This window comes from Nomascus leucogenys, chromosome 18 (assembly GCF_006542625.1).
Source record: "Nomascus leucogenys isolate Asia chromosome 18, Asia_NLE_v1, whole genome shotgun sequence".
In the NCBI taxonomy this organism is placed as follows: domain Eukaryota; kingdom Metazoa; phylum Chordata; class Mammalia; order Primates; family Hylobatidae; genus Nomascus; species Nomascus leucogenys.
This window is the reverse complement of record NC_044398.1, coordinates 100,933,016-100,955,210: the sequence shown is the minus strand read 5'-3', so window position 1 is coordinate 100,955,210 and position 22,195 is coordinate 100,933,016. Positions and strand designations below refer to the sequence as shown.

At 61.9% G+C, this 22,195-nt stretch overlaps 1 protein-coding gene across 1 annotated transcript in view; it reads right to left on the bottom strand.

Moving 5' to 3' along the window:
- The window catches only part of PKD1 (polycystin 1, transient receptor potential channel interacting), a 50,044-nt gene that overhangs the window by 4,858 nt on the left and 22,991 nt on the right, over nt 1-22,195 (bottom strand). The window contains 20 exon segments of the mRNA XM_030798934.1: nt 3,297-3,390; nt 3,468-3,652; nt 3,877-3,929; nt 4,017-4,133; nt 5,809-5,935; nt 6,026-6,236; nt 6,331-6,474; nt 6,561-6,731; nt 8,507-8,702; nt 8,825-9,077; nt 9,258-9,414; nt 9,734-10,354; nt 11,002-11,146; nt 15,245-15,397; nt 16,079-16,238; nt 16,305-16,518; nt 16,612-16,891; nt 17,019-17,162; nt 18,087-18,236; nt 18,456-22,075. Of these exon segments, the coding sequence (XP_030654794.1) occupies nt 3,297-3,390; nt 3,468-3,652; nt 3,877-3,929; nt 4,017-4,133; nt 5,809-5,935; nt 6,026-6,236; nt 6,331-6,474; nt 6,561-6,731; nt 8,507-8,702; nt 8,825-9,077; nt 9,258-9,414; nt 9,734-10,354; nt 11,002-11,146; nt 15,245-15,397; nt 16,079-16,238; nt 16,305-16,518; nt 16,612-16,891; nt 17,019-17,162; nt 18,087-18,236; nt 18,456-22,075 (7,195 nt within the window).

The following is a 22,195-nucleotide window of genomic DNA, read 5'->3' as shown; positions in this document are numbered from 1 at the left end:
CGGGGTGCAACTAACCTCCCTCAACGCTGCAAATTGTGATTGGGTCTCAACCATCCAACAAGCATCTCCACAATCTAGAGAGGCCAGTGTGTCTGTCCCATGCAGTTTTACGGCCTAAAATTAACTTTTGGACAAGGAAACATAGAAATGCCTTTCAAATCCCAACAGTGTGTAGGGCTCCCTGAGGCCAGAGATCTGCTTGTGTCTCCAGGAGCCAATGACCATCGAGGCCGTGCCACTGCATCAGGGCACCATGCTGATGTGCCCAGTCCCAGAGCTGCTACAGAAGAGGTACAGAGGCAGCGAAGACGCGTGAGGGGGAGGATGAGACCAACTGCGACATGCCGAGTCCCGGGCTCTCGGGGCGTTCTCCTGTACCTGCGCCCTCGTCAGCCCATCACCGAAAGAACGGCCTGACCCGGGGCCACACTGCACTGAATGCTTCCTGTTTTGCTGTCTCTCGGAGGATAAAAGACACTCTTGGCTGGGCGCCGTGGCTCAAGCCTGTAATCCCAGCACTTCAGGAGGCTGAGGCAGGAGGATCACCTGAGCTCAGGAGTTGGAGACAGTGAGACCCTGTCTTTACAAAAAAATTAAAAAATGACCTAGCCTCAACTTGGTCAGGGCGGTGGCTCACACCTGTAATCCCAGCATTTTGGGAGGCCAAGGTGGGTGGATCACGAGGTCAGGAGTTCAAGACCAGCCTGGCTAAGATGGTGAAACCTCATCTCTGCTAAAAACACACACTAAAGATTAGCCGGCTGTGGTGGCAGGCGCCTGTAATCTTCGCTACTTGGGAGGCTGAGGCAGAGAACTGCTTGAACCTGAGAGGCAGAGTTTGCAGTCAGCCGAGATCGTGCCACTGCACTCCAGTCTGGGCAACAGAGTGAGACTCCATCTCAAAAAAAAAAAATTAATAAAAATAACAAATAACCCAGCCTCAACTATTCCTTTATAGCAACACAAATGACTCAGGGTCTGATTCAGGGAGCGGGCTCTCGCTGGCAGAGACGGAGAATGGCCAACAGGGAGGCATGGAGTGGCAGGGAATGCCAGGGCAGAGGTGCCGCCAGGACGGAGCGTGCAGGCTCAGATGTAGGGAAGGCCATGCTCTGTTGGGAAAGGAGCCACGGGATGTGCTGGAGGCTGGAGTGAGGAAGGATGCAGAGGGGTCCAGGACAAACCCAAGCCTCCGACCTGGTCAGCCCGAAGCACTGTCTGAGCAAGGGACGGCCAAGGGTTGAGGAAGCCGGGAGGGCGAGGGCCACGCACTCTGTGTGGCTGCGGAGTCTGAGCTGCCGCCAGAAATCCCTGCGGAAGCACTGAATCTGGATTTCACAGAGCTTTGGGCGGGAGATACCTGGGCTGGTCAGCGTGTAGTGACTACCCCCGGATCTGCTCATACTCCGTATTTTTAAAACCGACTGGCAATTTATTCATAAAGATGCCCTCATGTCATGGTTATCTGCCTTTTGTAAATCAGGAAGTTTTCCTTTTTGTTTGAGTCCAGGGGAAGTTCATACTTCTTTAGCTCCTGCTTGTTTAACAATGAGAAGCACTCAAAGGAATAACACAGAAATCAAACTAGATGTGGATGGAAAACCAGCAGTCTTGCACCACTTAGTGCTGAGAAGATGTTCTGAGAAATGCACCATTCGGTAATTCTGTCGCTCTGCAAATGTCACAGGGTGTAGTTACCCAAACCCAGACACCGCAGCCCCTGTGCATGCAGGCCCTGTGCTGTGGCCTGTGGCTCTGGGGCGCTGCACCTGCACCACATGCCACTGCACTGAATCTTGCAGGCAGGCTGCAGCGCAACGGCAGGGCCGTGTGCACCTCAGCGCACTTGAGCATAGGCAGGCATGCCAGAGCCTGGGGTCACACGCATAGGAACACGCCGTGGGAGCGCTCTGCCGCCAGCTGCCATGTGCGTGACTACATACAAGATAACTCCGTATGACCCTTTGTTGATAAGTTACAAAACAACCAAGAAGTTGAGGAATTTTTTTTTTTTTGAGACGGAGTTTCGCTTTTGTTGCCCAGGCTGGAATGCAGTGGCACAATCTCAGCTCACTGCAACCTCCACCTCCCGGGTTCAATCCATTCTCCTGCCTCAGCCTCCCGAGTAGCTGGGATTATAGGCGCCCGCCACCACGCTTGGCTAATATTTTGTATTTTTAGTAGAGATGGGGATTTGCCATGTTGGCCAGGCTGGTCTCGAACTCCTGACCTCAGGTGATCTGCCCACCTTGGCCTCCCAAAGTGCTGGGATGACAGGCTGAGCCAGCATGCCCAGCCTTTGTTTTTCTGACACACAGTCACACTCTGTCGCCCAGGCTGGAGTGCAGTGGCGCAATCTCGGCTCACTACAACCTTCACCTCCCAGGTTCGAGCGATTCTCCTGCCTCAGTCTCCCCAGTAACTGGGACTACAGGCGCCTGCCACCATGCCTGGCTATTTTTTTGTATTTTTAGTAGAGACAGGGTTTCGCCATATTGGCCAGGCTGGTCTCGAACTGCTGACCTCAGGTGATCTGCCCACCTCGGCCTCCCAAAGTGCTGGGATTACAAGCATGAGCCACCGCACCCAACCAAGAAATTCTTTAAAATACAAATACTCAAAAATGGTCTCAAAAAAAAAAAAAAAATGGGGTATTTTTTCTTTCTTTTTTTTTTTTTTTTTTTTGAGAAGGAGTCTCATCTGTAGCCCAGTCTGGAGTGCGGTGGTGTGATCTCAGCTCACTGTAACCTCTGCTTCCCAGGTTCAAGAAATTCCCCCGCCTCAGCCTCCCAAGTGGCTGGGACTACAGGCGCCCGCCACCACACCTGGCTAATTTTTTTGTATTTTTAGTAGAGACGGGGTTTCACCGTGTTAGCCAGGATGGTCTCGATCTCATGACCTCGTGATCTGCCTGTCTCGGCCTCCCAGAGTGCTGGGATTACAGGCGTGAGCCACCGTGCCCGGCCAAAAATGGGGTATTTAAAAACCCACCCATAATTTCTCACTGCTCTGAGACCAAGATAAAAACGTGGCCCCGGCCAGCCTCACACGGGAGCCTTTCTGCTCCTCCAAAGCCCCATGCGCCTGCTCCCTCCCTAGAGGGAAGGTTCTGGGGCCCTAGGGACCCCATGAGGCTCTTTCCACAGACAACGGAGGCTCAGAGAAGGGAAGTGGTGCAGCCACAGCCCCGCCCTGGCACCCCACCCCACCCCACTCCAGGCAGGGACCACGGCTGTCTGGCCCGAGTCCCAGCCCCTCCTCCAGCATCCCCCTTCCCCCGAGAGCCGGACACTCACAGGCTGGTGAGCAGGTCCGTTTCCATGTGGGTGTCCTGGGTAGGGGCCGGGCTGCTGACCCCTTCGGCAAGGACCTGCTGGATCAGGTCTTCATCTAGAGGTACAGGAGGCATAGGGTGGGCCCAGCTGCGTGGGTGAGCTTCAGAGCCCCCTCCTCTCACCCCAGCTCACCTGATGCTGAGAAGGATTTGGCAGGCGAGTAGGGGCTAGCCAGGGAGAAGCTGTCCTCCTCTGGACCCAGCCCATGGCCCGCCTGGCCCCGTGCCAGCTGCCGCAGATTGCTACCCACAATGGACGGGTCACTAAGCAGGTCCGGCCAACTGAGCGTTCCCTCGCTGGAGGGCCAGCACACCAAGCTGCAGGTGGTGTGGGTCAGCAAGGTACCAGGGGATGTGTCACACACACACCCCACCCCCGTCCAGTCACGCACGGACACACTGGGCTTCCGAGCGAACCTGCTCCTAGGTGGTGTGACCACGTGGAGCCACAGACACCCAGCGAGGACACACAGCCTGCACACCCCCGGCACTCGAGACACAGTAATCTGCACCAGGGCTTGAGGTTTCTCTAGGGAACCCACCTCTTAGAATCATCCAGAAATAAATCGCTCTTCATCTGTCCAGCAAAGGCCTGCTAAGAGGTGCACAGCGTCTTCAGTCCAAGCTGCCCCAAGGCGGCAGGACCCCCAACCCAGCCCAGGACCCCCAGTAGAGCCCTCACCTCAGCATGGAGGCCTGAGAACGTGAGGAAGGAGCTGTCCAGCACGGATGAGTCCAGGCAGCTGTCGATGTCCAGCACCTGCTGCCCGGCGGGCGTGGGGCTCGGGTTCCCGGCCACCTGCAGGATGAGGGTGGCAGCTCAGACCTGCCCAGGACAGGGATGAGAAGCCACCTCCTCAGCAGACAGGGCAGAGCCCGGTGCCATCCGGCAGAATGTTCTAGAATGGTGGATATATGGGACATCTGCACTGTCCTTGATGGCAGCCCCTCGCAGTGTGTGCCACTGAGCACTTGACAGGAGACTGGTGTAGCTAACGGACAGAGTTTTAAACTTCATTATTTTTTTTTTAGACGGAGTCTTGCTCTGTCACCCAGGCTGGAGTACACTGGCGCAATCTCAGCTCACTGCAACCTCCACCTCCCGCGTTCAGCCGATTGTCCTGCCTCAGCCTCCTGAGTAGCTGGGATTACAGGTGCCTGCCACGATGCCCAGCTTATTTTTTCTATTTTTAGTAGATTCAGGGTTTCACTGTGTTGGCCAGGCTGGTCTTGGAACTCCTGACCTCAAGTGATCTGCCCGCCTCGGCCTCCTGAAGTGCTGGGATTACAGGTGTGAGCCACCGCGCCCAGCCATTATTTCATTTTATTTAACTTAAATATGAGCAGCCACATGTGGCCTCTGGTTCCTGCCATGGACTCGGGAGCAACCCCTCCTGGTCGCGGCACATGCGCCTTCTCTGTGTGCTGCCAGGGTTGGTTTGCATGTAACCTGCTGAAGACCCCATGTGTGTATTCCTAAAGGGTGCAGCCTACTGTTTCCATATGAATGGGAAGAGCTCCCACCTGCTGTATTCTTGGAAGGTCTGTGAAGGATTGGTGTTAATTCCTCCTTAACTACTTAGAAAAATTCTATCGTGAAGGTTCTGAGCCTGGGCTTTTCTTTGTGGGTTTTTTTTTTTTTTTTTTTTTTAGACGGAATCTTGCTCTGTCACCCAGGCTGGAGTGCAGTGGCGCAATCTCGGCTCACTGCAAGCTCTGCCTCCCGGGTTCATGCCATTCTCCTGCCTCAGCCTCTCGAGTAGCTGGGACTACAGGCGCCCGCCACCACGCCCAGCTAATTTTTTGTATTTGTAGTAGAGATGGGGTTTCATCGTGTTGGCCAAGATGGTCTCGAACTCCTGACCTCAAGTGATCTGCCCGCCTCGGCCTCCCAAAGTGCTGGGATTACAGACGTGAGCCACTGCGCCTGGCACGTTTTAATGTTTTATATAGATGGGGTCTTGCCATGTTGCCCAGGCTGGTCTCAAACTCCTGGACTCAGATCCGCCCACCTCAGCCTCCTGAAGTGTTGGGAGTACAGGCATGAGCCACCACACCCGGCCAGGCCACTGGGAGGTTTCTAACGGACTAACTCGGTCTCTTCACTTGCTATACATATACTGAGATTTTCTTCTGGAGTGCATTTCAGAAGCAGTCACAGCTGCGTGCTTGCTTCTTCTGAGTTATGTGGCGTGCTGCTGTGCAGTTGTCCGTGGCATCTGCTTAGGTTCTGTTCATGTCTGCACGATTGGCAGCGAAGTGCCCTCGTTCTTTCACAATTCTGGCATCTGAGTCTTCTCTTTCTCCCTGGTCAGTCTAGCTAAGGCTGCTCAAGTGTGCTGACCCTTCCCGAGAGCCAGACTTTGGTGGGCGCCTTTCCCTCTGGCTGCAGCACTGGAGATAGGTGGCCCTGGGCATGCAGCCGAAGCCCAGGCTCCATTCCCAGTACTCCCGGGTCCCCAGCCCCAGCCCACCTTGCTCCGGGACATCCGGAAGAGAAAGAGGATGGCCAGGTAGACGGGATAGACAACCACGCTGGACACCAGGCCAACAGCGACTGTGTCAACGCTCAGCGGGCTCAGCCTGGACACACGCCTGGTGCTGTGTGGAGGAGAGGAGGTCACGCAGGTGAGGGTGAGGGGCAGGAAGGGCTGGGCAGGAAGAGGCTGTCCCGACCCCTACGGCACCCACCTGTAGGCAGAATCTCCAACAGCCCCGTACCACACGGCGTTGGCGCCCAGGAAGAGGCAGATGAGGAGAACGCAGCAGGTGGCCCTCTGGATGCGAGTGAAATGGCTACGAGGCGGCCGGTCCCATATGGAGAGCCAGATGTGCTTGTCAAAGAAGCCGCGCTGCAGCTCAGCCACCAGCAGGCGCCGGAAGCGTAACAGGGCTGCGTCGCCTAGGAGGCAGGGAGGGCCGTACTGCAGGAGGCCACGGGGCAGGACCACCCTGCCCAACCTCCCACAGAGTGGGAACATGGAAAGAGGCCTTACTCGCGGCCAGCACCTCCTTCTCCACCAGGCCCCCGTTGGCCTCTGTCTCCACTGACAGCCAGTCATTGACCAGGAAGAAGGTGCTACGTGCCGTCTGCAGGTCCCTGACGATGACGTGCTGCAGGAACCAGGCAGGGCTGAGCCCTGCAGAGGCGCGGGAGGGAGGTCAGGCTCGCAGGGCGCCCCAATGCGGGGGCAGAGGGGCAGAGCTTGGCAGGGTCCGCACAGACCTTTGTTGTCGTGCCACACTCGGATCTTCCACACGCTACCCAGGCTGTGTGGGGTGGCGATCCGGAAGATGTCCAGGCTGTTGCGGTGGAAGGCTCTGTCGCCGTCCAGGTGCCGGTGGCCGCTCCGGCTGTCCACCCCATACAGCATGATGCCCACGTGGGCCGTGGTACCTGGGGGGCAAGAGGGAGGGGTGAGAGGCTCGGTCTGCTGCCCAACACGTGTGGCATCCCAGGCAAGTCATCTCAGCTTTGGCCTCTGCACTCAAGGAGCCACACGGGCAGTCCTGGCTTTGCACGGCTCTGCCATACACGAGGGGCTGCAGTTACTGCAATTTGTCCAATAAACAGCAAGGCCGCGAGGACGTGATTAAGTTACACGGAAAGAACTGTAACTTGTGACATGCAAACATGGCTGCACACGCCTCAGTCCACACCGCAACCAGTGACCCGCACTGCACACCCGTCCACGCCTCAGTCATGCCACAACCGGTGACCCACACCACAGACCTGTCCCTCAGTTCATGCACAGACTGCAAAGCGTGAAGCTGTGTCACCTCCTTTTCTCCCAGTGACACACCCAGGTGATGGTTTTTTTTTTTGTTTTTTTTTTTTTTGAGACAGTCTCACTCTGTTGCCCAGGCTGCAGTGCAGTGGCGTGATCTCAGCTCACTGCAAGCTCCGCCTCCCGGGTTCCTGCCATTCTCCTGCCTCAGTCTCCCGAGGAGCTGAGACTACAGGCGCCCGCCACCACACCCAGCTAATTTTTTGTATTTTTTAGTAGAGACAGGGTTTCACCGTGTTAGCCAGGATGGTCTCGATCTCCTGACCTCGTGATTTGCCCGCCTTGGCCTCCCAAAGTGCTTGGATTACAGGCGTGAGCCACCGCGCCCGGCCGACAGTTTTTAAAAGTAGGTAATCGAAAGAAAGAACTGGCCAATGAAGGTGAAAGCACAGCACGGAGATAAAAAATGGGAACACGGGCGGGCGTGGTGGCTCACACCTGTCATCCCAGCACTTTGGCAGGCCGAGGCAGGCAGATCACCTGAGGTCAGTTCGCCTGGCCAACATGGTGAAAAATTAACTGGGTGTGGTGGCGCGCACCTGTACTCCCAGCTACTCAGGAGGCTGAGGTAGGGGAATCCCTTAAACCAGGGAGCTGGAGGTTGCTGTGAGCCAAGATCACGCCATTGCACTCCAGCCTGGGCAGCAGAGCGAGACTCCGTCTCCAAAAAAAGAAAAACAAAAACAAAAAGGGAACGCCGGAAGGGCAGTTCCAATGAAAGGAAAATGGTTACTGAAGAAACAGCCACGGGGAGGGTGCTGGCGCCTCCGTCTGAGAGACAAGCTATGCAGTCAGGGTCCCGCAGTGGTAGGCTGAGCTCACATCACTTGTGGGGCCACAATACTGTGCAAAACGTGGGCTGCCCCCCCGACTGACTGGCATCTACTTCCAGCTAGAAGCTGTCCTGGTCCTCAGGGACAGTGAGTGCCCACGAGGTCATTCCCAGGATTTTTTTTTTTTTTTTTGAGACGGAGTCTCGCTCCGTCGCCCAGGCTGGAGTGCAGTGGCGCCATCTCGGCTCACTGCAAGCTCCGCCTCCCAGGTTCACGCCATTCTCCAGCCTCAGTCTCTCCGAGTAGCTGGGACTACAGGCGCCCGCCACCACGCCCGGCTAATTTTTTGTATTTTTTAGTAGAGACGGGGTTTCACCGTGGTCTCGATCTCCTGACCGCGTGATCCGCCCACCTCAGCCTCCCAAAGTGCTGGGATTACAAGCATGAGCCACCGCGCCCGGCCCATTCCCAGGATTAACACACGAGCCCTTCACACAGCACTGCAAAAACTGCCTTGTTCTGACGCCTACGACGAGACTCACTCCCAGAGGGTGCAACCCGCACAGCCACAGAGAGCAGGGGAGGCCCTGCCACCCTGCCACGCCCCTCACCTGAGCCCCGGCCCCAGCCTGTCTTGACGAGGATCTCGTACTTGAAGCGGCCCCGCTGTCCACAGAAGGGGATGGCGCGGCCCCGGCTGGCATCCAGCTGGTCCAGCTTGTGCAGGATGGCGGCCATGACCACGTAGGTCACCAGGCACACAGCGCATGTCAGCATGACGATGTAGTTCACATCCGCCGTCAGCTCCTGTGAGGACACAGCCGCCAGGCCCAGGAGGTCAGTGCAAGCTGTGCTTCTCAGGATGGAGCCGAGCCCACCCAGGCCCTCCTCAACTCTGCAGAGGCTCCCAGGAGCACAGGGTCACTCACGGGAAAGACAAAGCGGACATGGCTTGGGGGCACGAAGAGGCTGGCGCCGAAGGCGGTGAGGTGGCGGGTGAGGCAGACGGCCTGGCGGGGCGAGGTCTCCTCCAGGGGCAGCAGCCCCTCTGTCCTCCACACCATGTCCTCCTCGCTGAAGTACTGGCACAGGGACGTGTACAAGCCCACGGACACCTCCAGCGCCGACCAGCGGAAGTGGCTGGAGAGGTTCAGATGGTAACTCCCCGCTGGGTCTCTGGTCCTGGGCAGGGAAGGGGCAGTGGACGTGAGCCCAGGCTCCGCCAGGTTGGATGTCAGGGTCCCAGAGCCCATACCCGGTCCAGTCCCCTCGCTGCCTGCTGTCCCCATAGGGCCAGTAACCCGGGCAATGCTGACCCATGATGCCCTGCCATGCCCTGCCAGTCCGCCCCGCAGAGCTCACCCCGGGGAAATGAAGAAGGTGTAGGGCCGGTGGTCGGCCCCCTGGAGTGACTCTGGGTGGATCCTCCTGCTGGCCGAGCAGTTGTGCTCGTTGGGCCGGGGCTCCGAGTGCAGGTAGACTGCCAGGTAGGGCTCCGGTTCCTCAGACAGGTAGCGGCCTGGGGGCAGCAGGCGCAGATAACACGCCCGCCGGGAAGCTCAACCACCCGGGGGACACCCACGATGGCCCTCCTGAGTCCACCCTCTGCCACGGGCCTGGAAGGCCCTAGGAGCCTCTGTGCCAGAGCTGGCACCTGCTTCTCCATGGCCCCCAGCTCCTCTCCAGCCAGGCCCCCAGCTCCTCTCCAGCCACGCCCCCAGCAGCCCATGAAACAGAAAGCAAATTTCACCAGAGACACCCACGGAAGCCCTGTGAGAAACGCCTTCCCCCCAAGAACGAGGCCAGGGAGCCACGTGTGCCCCGCCCGCTGCACGCACCGTCCAGCAGCGTATAGTTGAGCTGCAGGTGCAGCCCGGCCGCAGGGTTGCTGCTGTCCAGGGTGACCACAGCACCGACGGAGGCCTGGGGCTGGACCACAACAGAGTTGGCGGAGCTGCGGTGGCCCTGGGCAGCCCAGTCCGAGTTGTTGGGCACTTTCACGGTGATGGCGCGCTCTGAGGCCAGCCGCTCAATGGGGATCTGGGCGCCGGCCTGTGTCTGGAACGCCATCGAGGCCACCTTGGTGGAGACGGTGTAGTTGCTGATATAGCCGAAGGGAAAGGGATTGGAGTCTACCAGAAAGATGAGCTGCACCACGTCACTGAGGTTGGCCAGGGCCCCGCTGAAGGCCTCGGGGATGGAGAAGTGGCAGCCAGGCCTTGGGGCACCGCCATAGCACAGCAAGCTGCGTGGGTCCGAGCGCTTGCCCTGGGCCACGATCTCCTCGCCCGCCAGCGTCAGGGGCTCCTCGTTGAGCACGCGGGAGCGCATGAGGATGCGCATGAGGGCAGAGGTCAGGTTGTAGGCCTGGGACGCCACCATCCGCGATGGTGACTCGGCTCCCAGCTCTGAGGGCTGTGGTGCCCGCACGTCGGAGCTGGCCAGGTGGATGAGGTCGCCTGCAGACAAGCGTGAGGTCAGTGCAGGGAGAGGGAGGCAGAGGGAGGGTGGGGGCAGGCAAAAAGGGGGAGCCGGAGGGTGGGGGCTGGGAGAAAGGGGGAACCTGAGGGGCACAGAGGGAGGTGCAGGCAGAAGGGGGAAGCTGGAGAGAGAGTGGGGGAGAGGGAGGGAAAAGGGATGGGGATGAGGATGAAGATGAGGAGGATGATGGGGAGAGAAAGGAAAAAGGAAGGAAAAGGGTAGAGGAAGAAGAAAGGGGAGAGGAAGAGGAGCAGGGAGAAAGGGAGGCAAAGGGGGGAAGGGGGAAGGGGGGGAAGGGGGTTAAGGCGGATGAGAGATAAAGGGAATGGACAAAGGGACGGGGAGGATGGGGGGGAATGGAAAAGGGGAGAGAGATGGAGAAGAGGGATGGGAATAGGGAAGGGGAATAGGGAAGGGGGAGAGGGAGGGGGATGAGGGTGGGAATTGGGGGAGGGGGATGAGGATGAGGATGGGAATTGGGGGAGGGGGATGAGGATGGGAATTGGGGGAAGGGGAGGGGGACGAAGATGGGATGGGGCAAAGACAAGGTGGTTGGGGGGATGAAGGAAGCAGAGGAAAGGGCAGCGTGGGGCGGACGGGCGGCATGGGGCACAGGCCACGGCACCTGTGATGTTGAGGATGCTGTCTCCGATGGCGGTGGGCGTCACGGTGCCGGCAGTGGTCTCTGCCTGCAGGATGCGCATCATGGCCTCCAGCTTGTGCAGCGTCTGCTTCAGGCACGAGCGGCATACGAGCTCCCTGCTGGGCCCCTGTGTGGAGCCAGCAGTGTCCAGCCCCGCTCCCCACCCCACTCCTTGCACACGCCCTCCTCTCTACACGGGTCTTCACCTGGCTCCCAACCCTGGCCCGCAGCTGGAGAACCCACTTCACTGGACCCCCACAGCCTCCCCACTAAGCGTTTTCTGTGGCTCTGCCTGACCCAGAGCCTCCACCTGGGGACCACGTGATGTAGCCCACCAGCCACACAAGCCACCTCTTCACATGAGAGAGAAGGGGGAGGGGGGAGAGAAAAGAGAAGGGGGGAGAGGAGAGGGGAGGAGAGAGAAAGAGGGAGAGGAGAGGGAGGAGAGAGAAGGTGGGAGAGGAGAGGGGAGGAGAGAGAAAGAGAGAGAGGAGAGGGGAGGAGAGAGAAGGTGGGAGAGGAGAGGGGAGGGGAGAGGAGAGGCAAGGGGAGAGGAGAGGGGAGGGGAGAGGAGAGGCGAGGGGAGAGAAGAGGCGAGGGGAGAGGAGAGGCGAGGGGAGAGGAGAGGGGAGGAGAGAGAAAGGGAGAGAGAGAGGGGAGGAGAGAGAAAGGGGGAGAGGAGAGGGAGGAGAGGGGAGGAGAGAGAAAGGGGAGAGGAGAGGGGAGGAGAGAGAATGGGGGAGAGGAGAGGGGAGGAGAGAGAATGGGGGAGGAGAGGGGAGGAGAGAGAATGGGGGAGAGGAGAGGGGAGGAGAGAGAATGGGGAGAGGAGGAGGAGAGAGAAGGGGGGAGAGGAGAGGGGAGGAGAGAGAATGGGAAAGAGAGGAGAAGAGAGAAGGGGAGAGAGGAGAGGGGAAAAGAGAAGGGGAGAGAGGAGAGGGAGGAGAGGAGAGGGCAGGAGAGAAAAGGGGAGAGGAGAGGGGAGGAGAGAAAAGGGGAGAGAGGAGAGGGGGGAGGGAGAGAAAAGGGGGAGAGAGAAGAGGGGAGGGGAGGGAGGAGAAAAGGGGGAGAGAGGAGAGGGGAAGAGAGAAAAGGGGAGAGAGGAGGAGGGGGAGGGAGAGAGAAAGGGGAGAGGAGGGGAGAGGGGAGGAGAGAAAAGGGGAGAGAGGAGAGGGGGAGGAGAGGAAAAGGGGGAGAGGAGAAGAGAAAAGGGGGGGAGAGGAGGAGAGAGAAGGGGGGAGGAGGGAGAGGGGGAGGAGAGAGAATGGGAAAGAGGAGGAGAAGAGAGAAGGGGAGAGAGGAGAGGGGGAAAAGAGAAGGGGGAGAGAGGAGAGGGGAGGAGGAGGAGAGGGAGGAGAGAAAAGGGGAGAGAGGAGAGGGGAGGAGAGAAAAGGGGGAGAGAGGAGAGGGGAGGAGAGAAAAGGGGAGAGAGAAGAGGGGAGGAGAGAAAAGGGGAGAGAGGGAGAGGGGAAGAGAGAAAAGGGGGAGAGAGGAGAGGGGAGGAGAGAGAAAAGGGGAGAGAGGAGAGGGGAGGAGAGAAAAGGGGAGAGGAGAGGGAGGAGAGAAAAGGGGAGAGAGGAGAAAAGGGGGGAGAGGAGAGGGGAGGGGAGGAGAGAGAAGAGGGGAGAGGGGAGGGGAAGAGAGAGAAGGGGGAGAGGAGAGGGGAGGAGAGAGAAGGGGGAGAGGAGGGGGGAGAGGAGAGGGGAGGAGAGAGGAGGGGGGAGGAGAGAAAAAGGGGGAGAGGGGGAGGTGGGAGGTGAGGGGAGGGGGGATGTTAGGGGAGGTGAGGGGGGATGTGGGAGGGGGAGGGGAGGGGGAGGGGGGATGTGGGGAGGGGAGGGGGAGGGGGATGTGGGAGGGGAGGGAGAGGGGGATGTGGGAGGGGAGGGGGAGGGGGATGTGGGAGGGGAGGGGGAGGGGATGTGGGAGGGGAGGGGATGTGGGAGGGGAGGGGGATGTGGGGGAGGGGGAGGGGAGGGGGGGGAGGAGGGTGGGAGAGGGGAGGTTGGAGAGGAGGGGGTAGGGGGGAGAGAGGAGGAAGAGGAGGAGAGTAGGGGGGAAGAGGAGAGTAGGGGGGAAGAGGAGAGTAGGGGAGAAGAGAAGAGTAGGGGGGAAGAGGAGGAGAGGAGGGGGATAAGAGAAGAGGAGAGGAGGGGGATGAGAGGAGAAGAGGTGGGAAGGGATGAAGGGAGAAGGGAGGAGGGGGGATGGGAGGTGAGAGAATGGGAGGAGAGGAGGGGGATGAAAGAAGAGGAGAGGAGGGGGAATGAGAAGAGAGGAGGTGAGAAGGGAGAAAGGGGGAAGGGAGGAAGGGGAAGGGAGGAAGGGGAAGGAGGAAGGGGATGGGAGGAGGGAGAACAGGAGGAGAGGAGGGGGATGAGAGAGAGGAGAGGAGGGGAATGAGAAGAGAGGAGGTGGAAAAGGAGGAAGGGGAAGGGAGGAGGGGAATGGGAGGAGGGAGGACGAGAGGAGAGGAGGGGGATGGGAGGAGAGGAGGTGGGGAGGGGAGGGGGGAGGGAGGAGGAGGGAGGGAGGGGAGGGGAGGGAGGAGAGGGGGAGAAGGGGAGGGAGGAGAGGGGGAGAAGGGGAGGGAGGAGAGGGGGAGAAGGGGAGGGAGGAGAGGGGGGAGAAGGGGAGGAGGAGAGGGGGAGAAGGGGAGGGAGGAGAGGGGGGAGAAGGGGAGGGAGGAGGGGGGAGAAGGGGAGGAGGAGAGGGGGAGAAGGGGAGGGAGGAGGGGGGAGAAGGGGAGGGAGGAGAGGGGGAGAAGGGGAGGGAGGAGAGGGGAGAAGGGGAGGGAGGAGGGGGAGGGGAGGGAGGGGGAGAAGGGGAGGGAGGAGGGGGGAGAAGGGGAGGGAGGAGGGGAGAAGGGGAGGGAGGAGGGGGAGGGGGAGGGAGGAGGGAGGGGAGGGGAGGGAGGAGGGAGGGAGGGGGGAGGGGAGAAGGGGAGGGAGGACGGGGGAGGGGAGAAGGGGAGGGAGAAGCTGGGAGAAGGGGGGGAGAAGAGAAGGGGGAGGATGGCAGGGGGAAGGGGAGGATGGCGGGGGAGGGGGAGGATCGCGGGGGGAGGGGAGGATGCGGGGGAGGGGGAGGATGGCGGGGAGGGGGAGGATGGCGGGGAGGGGGGGAGGGCAGGGGGAGGGGGACGGAGGGGGAGGGCAGGGGGACGGGAGGAGGCAGGGGGAGGGAGTCGGAGGGGAGGAGGGAGGTGGCAGGAGGGGAGGGGGAGAGGGACAGGGAAAGGGGAAGGGGACAGAGGGAGGGCAACAGGAAGAGGGAATGTGGACAGGAGGAGGGAAGGGAGAATGGCAGGAGGTAGGAGGAGGGAGGGAGGAGGAGAAGTGGTAGGGGAGGAGAGGAGGGCATGGGAGGAAGAGAGGAGGGCATGGAGGAAGAGAGGAGGACATGGGAGGAAGAGAGGAGGGCATGGGAGGAAGAGAGGAGGGCATGGGAGGAGGAGAGGAGGGCATGGGAGGAAGAGAGGAGGACATGGGAGGAAGAGAGGAGGGCATGGGAGGAGGAGAGGAGGGCATGGGAGGAGGAGAGGAGAGCATCGGACGAGGAGAGGAGAGCATGGGAGGAGAGGGAGCATGGAGGAGAGGAGGGCATGGGAGGAGAGGAGGGCATGGGAGGAGAGGAGAGAGGGAGGAGAGGAGAGAGGGAGGAGAGGAGAGAGGGAGGGGAGGAGGAGGGCTGGAGTGGGGAGGAGCTGGGGAGGAGGAGAGGGGCTGGGGGAGGAGGAGAGGAGGGGCTGCGGGGAGAAGGAGGGGAGGGGCTGGGGGGAGAAGGAGGGAGGGGCTGGGGGAGGAGGGGAGGGGCTGGGGGGAGGAGGGAGGGCTGGGGAGGAGGGGAGGGTGGGGGAGAAGGGAGGGGGAGGGGAGGGAGGATGGGGAGAAAAGGCGGGGGGAGGGGAGGGAGAGTGGAGGGCACACAGCAGCATCTTCTCTTTCCCTCCCCACATCTGGGCCCCTCTTTACACCCTGGGTCCCCCGAGAGCACTGGTCCCCGAGAGGCACCCTGGGTTCACACAGGACTGCAGAATGGCTGAGGCTACTGAGGCAGGTCAGAGACCGAGGAACACCATGGCAGGAAGGAGCCTAGGCTGGAGGCTCAGCTCCTCGGCCAAGCTGCCTGTCTGCCCTGGGGGGCTGAACCCACTGCCCTGGCGGGCTGAACCCAGTGCCCTGGCAGGCATGCAGGGTGGGGCGAGCATGTGGGGCCACCCTACCATACACTGGGCCAGCGCAGCAGCGATCTGCTGGATGTCATCCACAGTGTGGACCCGCAGGGACACCAGGGTCTCCGTGATGTTCTTGCGTATCTGGGCTCGGCGCTGCCGCTCGTGCTTGGGCTCTGCCGCCATGTCCAGGGCCTGCTCGTACTGGGGCAGGCAGCGGGCACAGCAAGCTGTCAGCAGGGCAGGAGGCCGGCAGGAGGCCAACAGGTGCCCATGACTCCCGGAGTGCAGTTACGTGCTAGATGCTGCGTGATGTGGGCACTGACCTGCAACACTGAGCTCTTTTTTTTTTTTTTTTTTTGAGACAGAGTCTCGCTCTGTCACCCAGGCTGGAGTGCAGTGGCGCAATCTCGGCTCACTGCAAGCTCCGCCTCCCGGCTTCACGCCATTCTCCTGCCTCAGCCTCTCCGAGTAGCTGGGGCTACAGGCGCCCGCCACCACGCCCGGCTGATTTTTTTGTATTTTTATAGAGACAGGGTTTCACCGTGGTCTCGATCTCCTGACCTCATGATCCGCCCGCCTGGGCCTCCCAAACTGCTGGGATTACAAGCGTGAGCCACCACGCCCGGCCAAGCTGTTTCTTCATGGGCAAAACAGGGTAAGCACAGGGGCCCTCCGGGATGGGGGCTGCCTTGTGGAAATCAGATGCCACAGAGGGCCCGGTGGATGTGGCTGCTGGGAGCGGAGGGTCGGGGTGCTGCTTCAGGGTCACTGGGATTTGTCTCTGGGGCCCACGATGAGCCCTCTGCAAACCTCCAGGCAGGGTACAGGTCTTGGTCCCCAGCACGCATGCAGATGTGAGGTCCCCTCCCAGCCTGCACTCACCTCGTTCAGCACGGTGACCAGGGCCAGTGAGTACTCGATGACGTGCTGGGGGTCGGCCTGCCGCAGCAGCCCCGGGAGCACACTGGCGGTGAGCCCGTGCAGCCAGACCGTGAGCCCTGTTGCACTGCCATTGGGCTCTGGGAGGGTGATGGCCAGAGACCTACGAGTGGAGGGGGGTGGTGAGCAGGTGGCAGTCTTGGGGGTGCCCTCCCACAGCCTGACTCACCTGTTGAGGGCGACCACAGCGGCTCCCAGCTGGTCCTGCACCACCACGGCCAGGCCCACCTCGAAGTGTGGCCTGAAACCCGGGGGCAGCACGGCTCCGTAGCTGGAGAGGCTGCCCTTGTAGACACAGAACTCCTCGCAGTGGCCCTGGCGACAGCGCCGTAGCAGCAGGGCGTACACCAGCGGGGCGCCAGCGTCCTCCGCGTCATGCCAGCCTGAGGGACGGTCCCCACGGCATCACAGGAGGGCTCCGCGACGTCACGGAGTCGGGGGATCCCACTGCACCCCCCACGCAGGCCTGCACTCACCCGTGCATTCAAAGTGCACCTTGGTGGTGAGGGCGTGCACAGCGCCCAGTGGGAAGAGGCGGCAAGAGCCCCCCAGCGGTGGGCGGTTGGGGGACAGGCGGATGGAGGCGCAGCCCTCCTCCTCGCCAGAGTGGCCCAGCACCGTGAGCGTGAAGGTGTATCCCTCGCCGTCCCGCAGCACGCCCCGCCGCAGCACCAGTCGCATGCCTGCGCTGCCTGTGGATGTGGTGGTCTCATCCAGCACCAGCGTCTTGTTGCTGAAGGTCCGTGCAGCCCACCGCTGCAGGCAGAAGGGGTGGTGAGGGGGCGCAACCCTCTGCCCTGTCAGCCCCACTTCTGCCTGCAGGCCCCGTCCCCTCGGCCATGGGACCCACCCCCACCCCGCCCACGCCCCACGCAACACTCACCCCTCGCTTGGAGCCACTGCTACAATTGAGGCAGCGGCCCTCCAGGTACACGTAGGAGCTGCGGCTCACTTCGTACACAGCCTGTGCCTTGCAGGACACGCACTCCAGGGACACAATGGGCACCCGGCCACTCCGGATCAGCACCTGGTGTGGGACTGGGGTTACCTCCAACACAGGTCCACTTGGCCTGCTGGAAGGTCTGGGGGACCCGTGGAGGAGGCTGCTCCCAAACTCCAGGTTTCCCAGGGGCCTGGCCACCGCCGGTGAGCTCAGCCCCTCGCAGGATACGCATCTGGTTTTCCACCTCCCAACCTGGGCGGCAGAAGGGCATACACAGGGCAGAGAACACTGGGGTGTGTGTTCTGGTGCACTGGACCCAGCTGGAGCCTGGCAGGAGGCAGGCAATGCTCACTGAGGGTCCTTGCGGGAGTGCATGTGGGAACGGACATATGTGTGGGCGTGAGGACCGCAGTTGCCATGCAGACCTGACTCACAGACTCCTGCAGCCCTGGGCGGGGGCCTGGGTCAGGAGGCTGAGCCGGGAGGGAACCTGCTCCCACACCCTCCCCTCAGACGACCCCCAATCAGGCCAGCTGAGGAAAGCAGGGACTGGGGAACAGACACCCGCTCGGGGGCAAAAGCAGGTCCCGCCTGACAGCAGCAGGAGCAGCCACCACGGGCTCAGGGTCACCGAGCCTCCTGGCCGGTCCAGAGAGGAGAGCGTGAGGATGAGAACCGGCCCACCGCATCTAGCAACAGGGACATGGGCTGGGGATAGCGGCTGCCTCCGGGGTGGGAAGGGGCTCTTCCTCACTGTTGGTGTTGTTGGGGGACTGTGTAGCTTTTATCAATCACTAGAGCATATGTGGCTTGAAGACTGTACATGGAACTGTGACAGGTTCGGAAAGAAGCAAAGCTGAAGCAGGCTGTTGTGTTAAATAAAATTTGCATCAAAAATAGAAAGGGGAGAGCGTACGGCCTCCACGAGCACTAAAATACAGAAAACCGTAGATGAGCGGGGACGCTGGGCTGTCCGAGGCATGTGGCCGAGGGGCGGGCGGCACCCACCGTCTGGTTGGTGGCCTCCTCCTTGCGGCCGACCTTCCACACGGTGAGGCTGAAGGTGTACTCCACGCCGGCCGCCAGCCGCTCCCGCGGAATGGTGACCACGCTGCTCCCGCGGGGCCCAAAGTTCAGCGCACACCCGCCAGCCTCCCTCTGCAGGCCGAGAACAAGGGGCGACGTGGCGTGAGAGCCCCACCCAGTTTCAAAGCAGAGCCTGGCCCAGGAAACGGCGCGGGGGACCCCCTCCCCATGCTGGGACGGGGCACACCAGGCACTGAGGACGGGCCAGCCCTGGAGGCATGCTGGGTGTTCTCTGGGCTCATGGGTGCGGACGGGTGAGGGGCAGGGAGGACGGCCCTGCCACGCGCTGACCTGTGTCGAAGCCACACAGGCCCAGTGGAAACCGAGTGGCGTCTGGTCGCCGTCCTCCAAATTGGGGTCGTAGGACTCACTCCCATCCAGCACCAGGTCCTGTGTGTCCGACCACACGCGGTATGAGCCACCCTCAATGATGGGCACCAGGCGCTCGGGGGCCACCGTCACGTTGGCCTGGATGCTCCGTGCCAGTGGCGTGTCCCCAAATGACACGACAAACACAAAGCAGTAATGCCCCACAGGCAGCGCCAGCCGCGGCAGCACCAGCTGAGGCCGGCTCACGTCCACGCCGGGCAGGGCCACACGCGCCGGGCGCCCCGGCCGCTGGCAGCTGGCAGTGCGGTACACCTCCCAGCGGTACTCAGTCTGGTAGGTGACGCAGTCGCGCAGGTCAACGTGGGCCTCCAGGTAGTTGCGCTGGGAGCGCCGCATCAGCACCTGCAGGGGCAGGACCACGTCCACCTCCGGCTCCCGGCAGGCCAGCACCTGGACGGTCACCGTGGCCTGCGCCACAAAGAAGCTCACCAGGTTGGAAGCGTTCACCTGCACGCGGTAGTCCCCAGGACTCAGGTAGGAGTGCTCGGCCCTGGGCTCATCTGTGTCCTGCCCTGGGGACCCGTCCCCAAAGTCCCAGTGGTAGGCCACACGCCGGGGGCTGGGGCTGGTGGCGGCCTCAAACTGCGCCGAGCGGTTGGTGAAGCAGGGGCCGCTCCGCAGGGCCACATACTGGACGGCGTCCTGGACCTCCAGCACCAGTGTGCGGTTCTCGCTGCCCAGGGCGTTGAAGGCGCGCACCTGGATCTCCAGCAGCCCCGCAGCCACGGGCGTGTAGGTGACGTCGCGGCCCGACAGGATGACCAGCGAGTCGCCCTGGACCTTTTGCAGCGAGAAGTACCAGGCGTAGGCGACCCGAGAGCCGCGCTGCACGCGGGCTGTGAAGTTCCTCTCAGTGCCCGTGGCGATGCCAGGCTCACAGCAGTTGGGCACCTGCAGCCCGCTCACGGCCTCCAGCACCACGATGCGCACCTGCGCCTGGGCCCAGCTCACGTGGTTTTTGCCCTGCACGCTCACCACATGGTCTCCGACACGGGAGAAGCTGTGGGAGAAACGGGGCCCGGGGAGCACCTCGGGGCTGGCCCCGCCGACCTGTAGGCAGAAGGTGACGGCTGAGCCGGCAGCCAGCAGGATCTGAAAATGGACAAGCTGCCCGGGCGCCACCACCTTGCTGCTGGCCCACAGCACCAGGCCCACGATGGGCTCCTCCACCGTGAGGTTGTGCGTGGCTGAGACCCAGCTGACTGCGTTGGAGGCATTGAGCCGGATGGAGAAGGTGCCAGCATCCGGGAAGACCATGGTGACATGAGGGCCACGCTTGCTGCTGCCACCGGGCACAGCCCAGCACCAGCTCACATTGGTGCCCGTGGCCAGCTGCCCCCAGAAGGGCACAGAGGACCCAGCCGCCACAAAGCTGCCTCCCGGCTCGCTGGCCCTGATGCTGAGGCCACTCACAGGCACCTGCACGTCCACTTCCACGGTGGCGTTGGCCGAGCCCAGCGGGTTCCCTGCCGTGACGGTGACCAAGTGCAGGCCGGGCATGGGGAAGCTGTGGGTGGTAAATGACTCGGGGGTGTCCCAGCTCAGCCCCTCCTCCAAGGACCAAGTGTATACGACACCACTGCCACCAGCCAGCTCGGCACTGAGGGTAACACTTGTGTTGACGGCAGCTGGGTTCGGGGACGCGGCCACCATCAGCCACCCCACAGGCTCCACGAACTCCACGGTGCACTCGGCCCAGGCGCTGCCCAGCATGTTGGTGGCCCGCAGCTGCACATGGTAGGTGCCAGCCTCGGGCGCGGTGAGCGAGAAGCCTTTGCCGCTGCCGGCCAGGGCCGGGCCCGTGTCCCGCCAGGCAGTCCAGCTGTAGGAGATGTTGGTGCCATCCCTGAGCACGGCCTGCAGCTGTACCGTGTGGTTGGTGGGGAAGTAGCGGCCACCGCCCACCACATGCAGCCCCTCTATGAGCTGCAGGACGTAGACGAAGATGCTGTCCTGGGCAGAGCCCACCTCGTTCTCAGCTGTGACGATGATATTGAAGGTGCCCACGGAGCGGAAGGTGTAAGAGATGGTAGGACCCCCAGGGATGGGTGTGCAGCGATCACAGAGCACCCAGGAATAGCGCACATCACTGCCAGCCTCCAGCGAGGTGCTGAAGCTCACACTCCCATTCAGGGGCACCACCGTGCGGCTGGCGTTGACGACGAGCCCCCGCACGCGCCGCTTGACCGTCACATTGAGCCAGGCCTCGCTGCGGCTCACCTCATTCCAGCCGGCCACCCTAACGGTGAAGTTGCCTGTGCTGTTGTAAGCGTAGGTGACCTCCGGACCCTCGAACCGCCCACCGTCCCCCAGATCCCACAAGTAGCTGGCGGGGCGCCCACAGCCCACAGCAGAGAACAGGTACGGCTGCTGCAGCTCCAGCACAAGGGAGCCATTGACCTTGATGTCCGTGACCACCACAGGCTCCTGCACCTCCACCAGGGCTGAGTCATTGGCAGCAGAGACGTTGTTGGATGCGGTGACTGTCACAAGATAGGAGCCTGTGTCTCGGTAGAGGAACGTCACCTCAGGGCCCCCAGCACGGGCGGGGGCGGCTTCCTCGGTGCCAAAGTCCCAGGCGTAGCGGTAGGTGAACGGGGGCCAGGCACATGCCACCAGCCGGGCCTCGTCCCCGAGCTGCACAAACTGCCTCTCAGGCTGCAGGGTGACATTGCCCACCTCTGGCTCCACGCAGATGCTGGTGAAGTAATGTGCCTTGTTCACCTGGCTCGACAGCACTAGCGCCAGGGGGAACGTGCCGCTCTGCGTGAAGTTGTGTGTCACCATCGGGCACCCCCGCACGGTCGTGTTGGAGGAGCCGTCCCCAAAGGTCCAGTCGAAGAGGTAGTGGGCCGGGTTCCCGGTGACGTAGGCTGTGAGCCGCGCATCAGGCTGCATGGGGATGCAGGCGGCGGGCTCGATGCGCAGCACCTCCAGGACGAAGACCAGCACGTCCAGGCTCCGGGACAGGCGGCCGGCGGGGCTGGCAGCACACACAGTCACTGTGCAGTTCTGCGCCCGCAGGTACACATGCTCCACTGTGGCCTCTGGGCCTGACAGCACGGTGCCGTCCCCCATGTCGAAGGTCCACGTGATGTTGTCGCCCGTCTGCACCGCGGCACTGATCACCACGGGGGCGCCCTGCTCCACGGACAGGCTCATGTCCACGCTGAGCCCGCGGAGCTCCTCGAAGACGCGCACGTCTGCCTGGGCCGCCGCACCGCTCACCGTGTTGTTGACCTCCAGGCGCACGTGGTAGGTGCCCCTCGAGGCGTAGGTGTGGTTGGCAGCCGGCTGGCTTTGGGTCAGGACGGGAGAGCCATCCCCAAAGTCCCACGTGTAAAGAACACCCCCGGGCGAGGGCAACGGGTGCGGGTAGAAGGTGACGGGCCGGCCGGCCACGAGGACGCCGTCGCTCACACCCACAGCCACGGAGGGCAGGGCGGCGCGCACACTCACAGGCACCTGCTGCGTCAGGTTCTCGAAGGCATTGGATGCCAGCACAGTCAGCATGTACTCACCTGTGGGGACAGGCCCAAGTGGGGCGGCCGCGGCACCCCCACCTGCTCCCCACCCGCTCAGCAGAAGCCCCCGCCTGAGGAGCCCGGGGTGAACGGCCGCACCTGCAGCCCACCCCTAAG